General features: G+C 36.0%; 1 protein-coding gene across 1 annotated transcript; it reads left to right on the top strand.

Annotated features, from left to right (window-relative positions):
• Nucleotides 1-323: 323 nt before the first annotated feature.
• nudcd2 (NudC domain containing 2) lies at nt 324-12,614 on the top strand. Its single transcript, XM_056472500.1, has 4 exons — nt 324-666; nt 7,108-7,156; nt 7,256-7,407; nt 12,286-12,614. The coding sequence occupies exons 1-4, from the start codon at nt 478-480 to the stop codon at nt 12,367-12,369; spliced, it is 474 nt and encodes a 157-aa protein (XP_056328475.1). The 5' UTR covers nt 324-477; the 3' UTR covers nt 12,370-12,614.
• The last annotated feature ends 16 nt before the right edge of the window (nt 12,615-12,630 follow it).

Here is a 12,630-nt window from a genome sequence, read left to right as displayed (position 1 = left end):
AAAAAGTAGCTCAACTAGCAAACTGAACATAAACGAATACTTCTTGAAAGTTCTGCAGCTTCACTTAACATGAATCACTAACGACGTTAGTAACCTAAACACTGCTCGAGTCTTAAGATATCCTGAGTTTCCCTGGCAGTGTAAATGAGATTTAAATAAATAAAAAGTAAAGTCATTTCAAACCAAATACAGTCGGTGTTTCTACAGTGACAAGAAAGACTTTCCACCACAGTTAGCTATTTAGTATATATTCCATTTAATATTTACTTTACAGCGCTCTCCGATACACTAGGTGGCTCGTTTTCTTTGACGTTCCACTACAATGAACTGCAGAAGAAGTCAGTTCGAGATATTACCAGAATGTATGACAAATTTATCCACTTCAGTGGCTGTAGTTATTGCTGTTTTTGCGACTGGTGTGTGTTTGTATGATCTCGAGCAGACGCTTTGATGAAAGGCCAGTAAGGCGAGCAGGATATGTCGGTGCATTTTGAGGAGAGGAGCGGGGTGATCCCGTGTAAAACTGCATGGGGCTCCTGGTATCAGACCATGGAGGAGGTTTACATCGAAGTCAATGTTCCTCCTGGCACCTCAGCTAAAGAGATCAAGTGTAACATCGGGAGCAAACAGATCGATCTTCGAGTCAAAGACCAGCAGATTTTTAAGGTATGGATGAGCCTGCAAAATTGCTAAATAAAGGGAGACTTGTATGCTTTAACAGAGACCTGAAACTTAAATTAAAGGGGCAGTTCACCCCAAAATGAAACTGTAACGTCACTCACTATTTACTCCCTCTTAAGTGGTTTCAAAGATTTAAAGTGGTTTTATATTCGCACATTTAGACTTCCACCATCTTAATATAACTTCAGAAAAGTATTCTTTGCAAATTCCAAATATGGAAATCCTATTGGCAACCTTGATCAGTCAATGAAATTGTGCCATTGTTGTTTTTAAGTCATACTTACATGTAGGGCTGCATAATATATCATTTGGGCATCAAGATCACATCGCAAGATATGCAATGTTGTGTTGGGATTATAGTAGATGACCAGAATCCGCTGGTCAAAGAACATAAGATTTGTGGAGACACTTTGGAATTGAACCATAATAGAGTAAAATTTTTGTGTTTTTAAGATTTAATCATTCATTCATTTTCTTTTCGGCTTAGTCCCTTTATTAATTTGGGGTCGCCACAGCGGAATGAACCGCCAACTTGTCCAGCATATGTTTTGCACAGTGGATGCCTTTCAAAATGCAACCCATCACTGGGCAATGTCCATACACCACTCAATCACACACATACACTACGGACAGTTTACCCAATCCACCTATACCACATGTCTCTGGACTTGTGGGAGAAACCGGAGGGAACCCATGCGAACATGGGAAGAACATGCAAACTACACAGACCCAACTGACCCAGCCGAGGCTCGAACCAGCGACCTTCTTGCTGTGAGGCGATTGTAATTGATAAATTATTTATATGATGAAGACTATGCAGTGTTATTTTACATTTGATTATTACATTTCTGTATCTGAATACTGGTACTCTCTCCAGAAATCCATGAAGCACGGTTTATTTCACTTTAATATTTGCTCCATTGTGTTCATTTACTACAGTTGTTTGTTTATTATATGTATATAGTAATTTACATTCAAATATATTTATTTTTCATTTCCCTACAAAATCATCCCAATCAATCTAAAATAATGACTTTACAAATAGAGCTATTTAAGTCATCTGGTGAAATTGTATTTATATCGCAATATATATCGCAGAGAAAACAAATATTGCAATGTTAATTTTTACCAATATGGTGCAGCCCTACTTATATGCTATTTCAGACCCAACATTCCGATTAATGTAGTAAACAATATAAGGACCATGCCATAAGTTGTCACTAATAAAAAATGAATGAATCTGTGAACATAAAACCAACTTTACCTCATTGAAAAAGCTTTGACTTCGAAAAAATAGTAATAGAGCTGGGTGATTTGGCCTAAAATCCAAATCTCGATTAATTGAATATCTTAACTGTATTACGATAAATGATTATTTTGTTTTATTTATTTTATATTTTTGCTCTCATAGTTCACTGACAGGTTTTGCACAGTAAATACGTGCACATATTACAAGTGAGAGATTTCTGAATGAAGGGTGCATTACTTGATTTTAAAATAACTGAAGGAAACGCACACCATCTAATATCTAAGATTATTTATTGAACATCAACGCTGAACAACTGTAATTATTACACACGTTGCCTGAAAGCCAACAGTCACTTTTTTTCTTATAAAAAAGTTGAAGTAAATACACTTTTGGAAACAAAATAAATTATTTTCAATGTTTTTCATATTAAAAGTAGAAAATAAACAGTATCTCCTCTAAATATTGTGCAAAGTAAGGCTCAAGAATAGGCCAATCATCCTATTTCACCAGAGATCAGATGTAGCTGCAAAGTGGCCACAGAAGTATGAATCAGCCCTAACAGAGCAGGGTCACGTGACTCCACACGCGGTAGGGAAAGTAATTGGAGTAAAAGTCCTGGAAAATTTTTTTACCAATTATAGGTTCTGAATGTCTATTTCGACTACTTTCCAATTAATTGCCTAGCCCTAGTTGGTTTTAAATTTGCACATTCAGACTTTCACCATCTTAATATAACTTCAGAAAAGTATTCTTTGCAAATTCTAAATATGGAAATCATATTGGCATCCAATAGCTATCGAAGTGCAACATCATTTAGTCAATGAAATAGTGCTAATGTCGTTTTAAAGGTGTGCTATTTCAGACCCAATATTTAAAGTAATGTGGTAAACAATATAAATACAGTGTCATAAATTGTTGTCACTGTTCAAAAATGAACGAATGTGCGGATATAAAACCAACTTGACCTCAATGAAAAAGCTTGACTACCAAAAAACGGTAAACAAAAACTATGGGAGTCAATGGTAACAGGTTTTCAGCATTTTTCAAAACATCCTACATAGGGCTTGATGATTAATCAAAAAGTAATCAAAATAAACATTTAGAAACTATAATCGATCTAATTTTTCCAGGTTCTTTTCAACTACTTTCCCTACCGCATGTGCAGTCTCGTGACCCCGCTCTGTTAGCCACACTTTGCAGCCACATCTGATCTCTGGTCAAGTATGACCATTTCATTCTTGAGCCTTACTTTGCACTACATTGACGATGATTGGAAGCTGTACTGAGATGCCTTGAGACGGCATATTGTCCATTACATTAAAATTATTATTTACAATAAAATATTTGTTTACAATAGATGCAATAAATGCCCTGTTTAAAATATTATTTACAGGAAATACAAGAGTTATTTTATTTAGAAGAGATACTGCTTATTTTCTTTTAATTTTCTTTCTTTTAATATGAAAAACATTGAAAATAATTTATTTTGTTTCCAAAAGTACAAGTTATTTATTTTCACCTTTTATAGTAAAAAAGTGACTGTTTGTTTTACGTGTGTAATAATTTCAGTTGTTCAGCGTTGATGTTCAATAAATAATTATAGATAGTAGATAGTGTGTGTTTCCTTCAATTATTTTAAAATCAAGCAATGCACCCTTCATTCAGAAATCTCTCACTTGTAATATGTGAGCATATTTACTGTACATATTTACTGTCAGTGTCAATGAGGGCAAATAAATAAATAAAATAATCAATTATTTATTATAAATGATTTTGATTTTAGGCCAAATCGCCCAGCCCGAATCGTACAGTATTTTATGTTTGACAGAAGAAAGAAACTAGTAAAGGGTGAGTAATTGATCACAGAAATGTATTTTTTGTGGTGAACTATTCTTTTAATTGGTGAATGAAATGTGGGTCAAGGTAGAAAAGGGGGTTAATTGATTATTTTTACTGTGGTTTACAGAAGACACTCACTAAATTGTCTTTCAGTTTAACAATACTTTATATCAAATAAAAACTTGTCAAGCATACTTAGAACAAGAATAATAAAAAAGACTACTACTCTACTGTATTAAGTTTTAGCTATTGGTCAGCAAGGTGTTTTTAATAAATAATCATACAGCAATATGATCGTTTATTCTTTTCTCTATAAATTAAGTACAGATCAATTATGTTGTATATTATTTTTTACGTAAATACATATTATGCTAAATAAAGGAGAAATATTTTTCAGTACTTTAATTATAAATGGGAAATTTGAAACAAAGTAGACACTCAAATTTGACTCATTTTCTATGTACATTCATTTTGATGTAAATTCATATGCTTTTATTACACGCCATTTGAGGTTTTGTGCTTTAATGTGGTCTATAAAGCTGATATCATTCATTCATTCATTCATTTTCTTTTCGGCTGGTTCCCTATATTAATCTGGGGTCGCTACAGCGGAATGGACCGCCAACTTATCCAGCATATGTTTTATGCAGCAGATGCCCTTCCAGCCGCAACCCACCACTGGGAAACACCTACACACTCTTGCACACAGTCACATACACTATGTACCGCTTGTCTTTGGACTGTGGGGGAAACCAGGGCACCCGGAGGAAACCCACGCGAACACGAAGCTGACATCAATTAAATGTAAAAAAAATAATAATAATAATAATAATATTGTTTTTTTTCTATCTGAAATTAGTTAATGATTTTGAATTTAACTTTAGTGTGTTTTAACTCACATACCCACCTATATCCTCCTCCATCCAAACAGCAGTCAATGCCTGATGTTTTTATTTTCCTTTGACAATCTGTTTTGTTCAGATGTACATGACAGCGAGGAAAGATCTGTCACTACATCCGTTTCATTCTCTTAAAGATAATGGTCTGAAGCACAGACGTGAATGTGCGTGGGCAGTTATTATAATTGAAAATGTTGTTGTTATTATTGTTCTTAATCTGCACTGGAAGCCTTTGGCTGCCTGCAAAATTGTATGGTAAATAGTTTGAAATTTGGCACACAGATAAAGGACAGTACGGATATTAACCACAACAAGAGAATCTCTAACTCATTTCCTCTCTAACTTAAGTTTCTCTCAGGTTTAAGTTACTTTTCACATGTAAGGGCTACGATTTTTTTTCTTCTGATGAGGCTGTATCACTATAACACTTTTGCATACTTAAAACTTGGTGTGAAAGGTTGCTGGTTCGAGCCTCGGCTGGGTCAGTTGGTGTTTCTGTGTGGAGTTTGTATGTTCTCCCCGTGTTTGCGTGGGTTTCCTACAGGTGCTCCGGTTTCCCCCACAGTCCAAAGACATGTGGTACAGGTGAATTGGGTAAGTTAAATTGTTTGTAGTGTATGTGTGTGAATGAGTGTGTATGGATGTTTCCCAGTGTTGAATTGTGGCTGGAAGGGCATCTGCTGCGTAAAACGTATGCTGGATAAGTTGGCTATTCATTCCACTGTGGCGACCTTGGTTTAATAAAGGGATTAAGCTGAAAACAATATGAATGAATGAATGAATAAATGAATGAATGAATGAATGAGAACTTGGTGTGTGTTAATGACCCCCATGATCTGAGCTTATGTACATAGTTCCAATATAGGTCAGCGCCACCTTGTGGTCAAAAAAATACAGACACCTGAGTAGATTCCTTTGCTCAAGGGGTCTCAAACTCAAGCCTGGAGTACCGCAGCTCTGCACAGTTTTGCTCCAACCCTAATCAAACGCAGCTGATCCAACTAATCAAGGTGTTTGAGACTCTTTTGAATAACTTGATTATTTGGATCAGCTGTGTTTGATTAGGGTTGGAGCAAAACTGTGCAGAGCTACGGCCCTCCAGGACTTGAGTTTGAGACCCATGCCTTAGATCATGCTAAGAACATCAATACAAATTGTGATGCTGGTATAAGCCGGTCTTGTCCTCCATTTTGATTTTCCTCAAAATCCTCAAGGGGTTTGGCTCTGGGGACCCACATTTTTCCTATTCATTGTCACAAGGCTTTTAGTATTTTTTAGAAAGTTTAATATGTATATTAATCATAATATACTGGGTACATGAGCTGGGAGGTGGCTGTCCCAACCACTAACCACTAAATTTTAACTTGATGAAAATGATGTTGAAATAATTTTTGTATTTTTTGCACTGTTTTTGTGCGTGTGCATGTGTGTGTGTGTATACCATAATATTTTCGCCTGCCTCGAAATGACTTTTCTTCACTTCTGGTCACATGGAACGCCTTTAGGGTGCAGCTGTCAGGGCGTGTCTCGTTTCTGCAGTGCCTTCTCCACTCTCTGTAAACCCTAAAGATGGTTGTGCGTGAAAGTCCCAGTAGATCAGCAGTTTCTGAAATGCTCAGACAAGCCCGTCTGGCACCAACAACCATGCCATGTTCAAAGTCACTTAAATCACCTTTCTGATGCTAAGTTTGAACTGCAGCAGATCATCTTGACCATGTCTACATGCTTAAATGTATTGAGTTGCTGCCATATGATTGGCTCATTAGAAATTTGCGTTAAGGAGCAGTTCGATAGGTGTACCTAATAAAGTGTCCAGTGAGTGTATATACACCCCAAATACCAATTATGGTATTAGTATATGCACTTTTCCACTTATAAAATTATCTAAAACGGTCTTAAATTATTTGTTGTTGCTGATCCTCCCTGATATACATCTCATCATTCTTTTGACTAATTTTTTTTTTTTGTTTGTTTTTTTTAAAAGATTAAACCCCGTTCCGTCATTTTTCGCATTAATTGCGTAGAGACATTGAAAGAGTCCAGGAAACATCTCATCTATCTGCTCGTCTGTATCATGTACATAGAAAAAAAACACTGTTAAGCTAACTTGGACTTGTCACGGCATCTATATATTGCTGCTGATGTCTGTTAATTTGAAGTGCATCTTATATCCTCTTTTGTGAGGGATACAACCATCTGCCAAATGAATAAATGTAAATGTTAGAGTTGTATGTCTGTATAGGACGTCCTGTCATGTAAACACACAATCATATTGCAGCGTGTATAAATGTAATTACTGTCATGCACCTCTGTTGCGTGCTGCAGCATGTGGCACAGGCATATGAAAAGCCCCACTGAGTTACATGATGTTGCTAGTGATGCTAACAGACCTTGTCAGCTACTTCTAAATGCTAAATTCGGTTTTCTGTCGTCTCTTAGGGGAAGCTGTTTGGATCTACAGTCTGCGATGAAGCAACGTGGACATTAGGTACAACTAAAAGCCATTTACCAATTCATGTCAGAGTAAATAATGCTCGTGTCTTTCCTCAACCTCTCAGTAAAAAAACAAACTTCTTTCTGCTTTCAGAGGATAAAAAATTGATCCGTATAGTTCTTATGAAGACAAACCGAGAGGCTGGGAACTGCTGGCAGTCTCTTTTGGAGGGCGAGTTTATGGCCGACCCGTGGGTGCAGGATCAGATGCAGAGGAAGCTCACGCTAGAGAGGTTTCAGAGAGAGGTGCGGGACTATTATTATTATTACACCCTGCTGGGGTCACACTTCTGTCACACGTAGAAGATATTCAGGGAAATAACTCGCACCTTGTCAAAATGGCATTGTCACATTGGTGTAAAAGCCACACAAAAACCTAAAACACATATTTCCGCACACCTGCCGGTGACTAGGGCTGCATGATTCTGGCTGAGAATCATGATTTTTTTTTTTTATTAAAATCAAGATCAGGATTTTCTCACGATTCTGTAGATGTAAAATAAAGGTTAATATGAGTAGGCTATTATTATTTCTCAAACATATGATAAAACAACAACAATAATAATATTAGGGCTATGTGTTGGTCTACTGTTGGTTAAAATGCTACATTTTGTATAGACTTGGAATGACTTTTTTTAATATCCTAACATGTTTATTTAAGGTTATTAAAATGAATGTACAATGTGCTTTTACAGACATAATCAAAGGCAAGTTTTACAAAAAATGTGTAATGGGTTTATTATAGTAATCCTTAAAAATAAGTCAATAGATAGAAGGAGGTAAGGAAAAAAAGACAAAAAAAGGGAAACATCATACCATCTATAAGTACTAATATTAGTGACCAATTAGTCACAAAGTCTCTGGAAAGGCTCATAAAAGAAAATCTTTATTTTCCACATCACAGCACAATCCTATAATATAGACATGTCATTTAAAAAAGGAAAATTGAACAAAACAAAAGGGAAAAAAAACTATAACAACAAAAATAACAAAAACAGACCATTCCCTGTGAGCTTCCCAAGCGGCAACCTCCCGCTCTCCGTTGTGAATTAAATATGGAAGTAACAGAAACTGCACTTCATCGAAATTCCGCTAGTCCTGGCTCAATAATAGAGCAAATTTCTATTGAGCCCACTGTTAAAATGGGCAACTTTACAGCAGAAAAAAGGTGTTTACAGCCTGGTACAAAGAATGGTTTTGGTTCATATAGCTAATATTACCCTTCATGACAAATGTGATGGGGTGAATCTTTTTTTATAACTCATCCGTTTTGTTTTTATTAAGTTATATTAAGTCTGCTTAATTAAGGGCATGGCCACTTGCGTGACAGCTACTGTAGGTCTCGCTGGTCGCCGTCACTTCACCTCAGCTGATTCCGGCTGATTAGCCACTGAACTCGGCATATACATCATATTTTTGTGTTGTTTTATATGGCTTTAAACAGTCAGTTGCTTTTTGGCATTATTTCTTACATCAGATGATATGGCATGCTGTGTGCACTTACTTGTGCTCACAAACCATTTACGTGGCCTCCATTTCCCAGGTGAGTAATGCGCTCCAGAATCTGACAGACTGATTAGCTGTAGGCTCTAGAACAGTCATCTGGAATGTTGTCATACAGTGTTTTTAAAAGTCTAAACACTTTATTGCTGTAGGCCCACACATTTTTAGCCCATCTTTAATTGTGTTTATTTACTTGAGTAAATGTGTGTAAATCTATATTTATTCAGTTTTTAAGATAAGTACAGTAATATTATTGACTAATATTAAAATGTTTATCTGATTTATGTACAATGCAGTTTGTCTTTTAGTAGATATATTATATGAGAGACTCATTTTGTTTACCAGAATCTAATTGAATTTGCATTGTAAACATTAAATAAAAGATATTATTTTTTATTTCACATATTAAGGTTTTAGTTATGATACTCCCAAAATAATTCAGCAGAAATCCGCAGATTTTTACCAAAATTCTGTGCAGAAATAGCAAAAAACGTCCGCAGATTCCGTCTAGCCCTATCTATATCATACAACTTAGCACATGTGGTCAAAACACAAACCATTTGCAGGTAATGAAGTATTAAGCATTTCTCCAAAAGAAAAGCCCATCTAAGCAAAATGCGAGTAGGCATCTGTAGCTCTGCTCATGCTCCACCTCTTTGCCCTTGTTTGGTATTCCCCGGTCGGTGCGATGACACACGAACAAAATGGTAGCTTCTTTTTGTAGCTTCTTTTGCGTTCTTCAGAAACCTATCGGTGACATCACGGATGAGACATTTGTCATCATCAGATTCCCTCTTGCATTATATTGAACATTATATAGGCTAGAGTAGTTATACTGACACTATAAACATTTATTTTCAGGTACAACACTTTGTGTTCACTATGAAAGAAAAAAACATATCAAATGCTTGTCATAATCATGACTCTAAAATGCAATATGATCATTTAAATGTGCACGCCTTCATTTTTTCCTGCCGAGTGCGCTCATGTCATGGCTGCCTTCACTTTGAGTTCAATTTGCAACAAACTGAACATTACTTACAACTTTATTACATGTTATTCACAACATACGCAGGTTCTGTTCACTAAAATAGACATCATTGGCAGGCATGCGAGCGTCCTCTTGGTAGTAAACTAACAGTGTGTCAGCTCATGTGTGATTTCGAAGCCGTGAATACGTCATTACATGAAGACAGAAATGACATTTTTGGGTGACAAATACAGCATGTGATGCTTTTAACACCATTTGGAGGCGTCCATGTTGCTGAGCAACGTATATAAAACAACGTGAAGACTTGTGCGACCATGAAAATATAATTGGCTGATTTAGAATCATGTGTAGGGTCGAATCGAGCCCTATCGGTGACTTAAAACAAATCTGCAGTAACTATATACATATACATCTATGGAAAGAAATGAAGATTAAATTCGGTTTGATTTTGACTCAAATTAGTGTATTCATTAGTGTGTGTGTGTGTGTGTGTGCGTGTGTGCGTGCGTGTGATCAGCTGAACTAGGCTGAGGTCACTTTAAGAGCTGAGACATTCCATCTTATATGACCTACAATTTAGACAAAGCCTAAATCTAAATATCCCCCATATGTATATATGCCTTTTTTATTTTCAAAATTTTCATTCAGTAATGAAGCCTGCACTGCCCACGCTCAGTTTTTAAAAATTTGGTGCTTTAATCATTTTAATAATATCATTCAGAAGGTGGTGATTTGCACTTGTTAATAGTAACTTGTATAGTTTTATTTTATATCTTAGCAGATACAAAAAACAGACGTTTTGGTACAATGGGCCTGTTTCAGAAGGTAGGTTAATTGAAAACTCAGTATTTTAACCCTGAAATGAGAGAAACTCTGGGTTTTCCGTTTCAAAATAGCTGGTTTGTCAAACTGGAGAAAGCAGGGTAGGCCAAGCCTGTTTCTGAAAGAGAGGTAACTTTATCTCGGAGTCAGTTACCATGGTAACTTACTCTGTGAACCTTACCTGGTCAGGAGCAGGTTTTGTTCTCTAAACTCAGAGTTTCTGTCGTTCTCCTCCCCTTTTTTAAAGAAGAAGCGGTATTTCTCGCCTTACGTTTCCACCCACCTATTTTAATGCTCATTTTGGATATGCGCATAAAAACAATTGATGGAAACGTCATGATGCACATAACTTTTGAAAATAGGCATAAAAAAACATGCACATAACTGAGTAGGATAAACTTTTATGTAATAAGATGCGCATAAACTGCGCATGGAAACACTTTTACTGAACAAATTCCAGTATGTGCATTAAAAAAGGTTTGTTATAAGAGATCATATGATGATGAAAATGTGTGTGACTACACCAACCAGCAGGCTGAGCACACAGTAAAACATCCTAAATGTAGTTTTGGTCATTCTGAAACGCCTTAACTGTTTCAATATTAATGTATATTATTAATTACCTCTGTAGCGTGTCAAGTGCGTCTCCTCTCCGCATCTCATGGCTTCAAATGCCACCGCGTGTTCATTGTGTGTCAGCATTGTCCTCTGAGGCGCACATTTATTAAATGAAGAAAAGATTGATGCAGCTTCTTCTACCGCAGTAAATTCTGTTTTTACTGTTGATATCTGGCGCCAAATAATCAGGAAGTGACGATTTTGTTCTCTTTGATTCATTGAATCGAAACGCTGCTTTATTCGCACATCTTTTATGTGTTATTCCAGTATTGCACATAAATTTAATTATTATATTTGGATGGAAACATAGCTATTGCCTACATTTCAGTCACACAAAGAACAAAGTCATGTATGAGAATGGCTTGTCCTTTTTCAATAAATAATTAGCTTAAATTCGCTGATCTTCAACATGTACTGTAACTAGATTAATGGGATTATTACTCGTTCTAAAAACAATTTTTTAGTTCTGCTTACATTCTAAATGTCATATCAATCTCTACCATTGATCAATAATAGAGGCTGACACACAAGTGCACTAAACCTATTAAAACTGAAAGTGGGAACGTGTGTGAAAAATGTATAAACGTCACACAGAACATTACTTAAATATTTAAATACTTTAAATGTCAAATTACGCATTAACTTGAGCAGCTGGTTTCCCAAACTGTCTCTTTCCCTGATGCAGTGGTGTTGCTTTTTTAAATATGGTCATTTGCTATAACTTTGCATGGGCACATTAAGTTCAGCTGGAGAAAGAAATGGTGATCTCTTTTTTTCAGATGTTGCCATAGTCACTCGTAATATCTGCGCTCCATTGTTAATGCCTTTTTATAGTGGCGGTGTGTACGCTTAACTCTGTTTTCAATCTCTCAGTAAATCAACTCAGAGTTGAAGTTTAAACTCAGAGTTGGTTGAACCTCCTTACTGAAACAGGCCCAATGTCTTCCTCTGTGCCAAAACACCTGTGTTTTGTATCTGCCAAGAATGTAAAAAAAAAAAAAAACAAGTTCCTTTACAAGTGCAAATCATGACCTTCTGAATATTAAAATTCTTATGTGGAATTTTTAAAATCATGTTAGTTTTAACACTCATCTATTAATAGCAAATGCAGTATGTCTGTATTGATGTGGGGTTTTATTTTGAACAGTTTTATCCATGGTTTACATTTCATGTTTTCCTCTTTCAAACAGAATCCTGGATTTGACTTCAGCGGGGCAGAGATCTCTGGGAACTTTCATGGTGGAGGACCAGATTTCTCCAGCTTGCAAAAATAAACGGACTGCTTTTCTTAATGTACGTTTTCTTTCTCCAGAGTTTCATGTTTAAAATATAAGGAGCATATTGCAACAAAGTTCGGCTATTGTTATAAAGCCATACTCTTATCACAAGCAGCCTTTATGGTGGTTTTATTTTACAAAAGCCAAGGTTTTTTTTTTTTTTTTTGTAACCACCACCACAGTGGTTTCAGAAGACTGTTAGCGCCGCTATCCTTTGAATTTCAATAAATCATATTCAAGCACTTCTGAAGTGTCTCT

The sequence above is a fragment of the Danio aesculapii genome, chromosome 14 (genome assembly GCF_903798145.1).
Source record: "Danio aesculapii chromosome 14, fDanAes4.1, whole genome shotgun sequence".
Lineage (NCBI taxonomy): Eukaryota > Metazoa > Chordata > Actinopteri > Cypriniformes > Danionidae > Danio > Danio aesculapii.
This window is presented reverse-complemented; position numbering and strand designations above follow the sequence as displayed.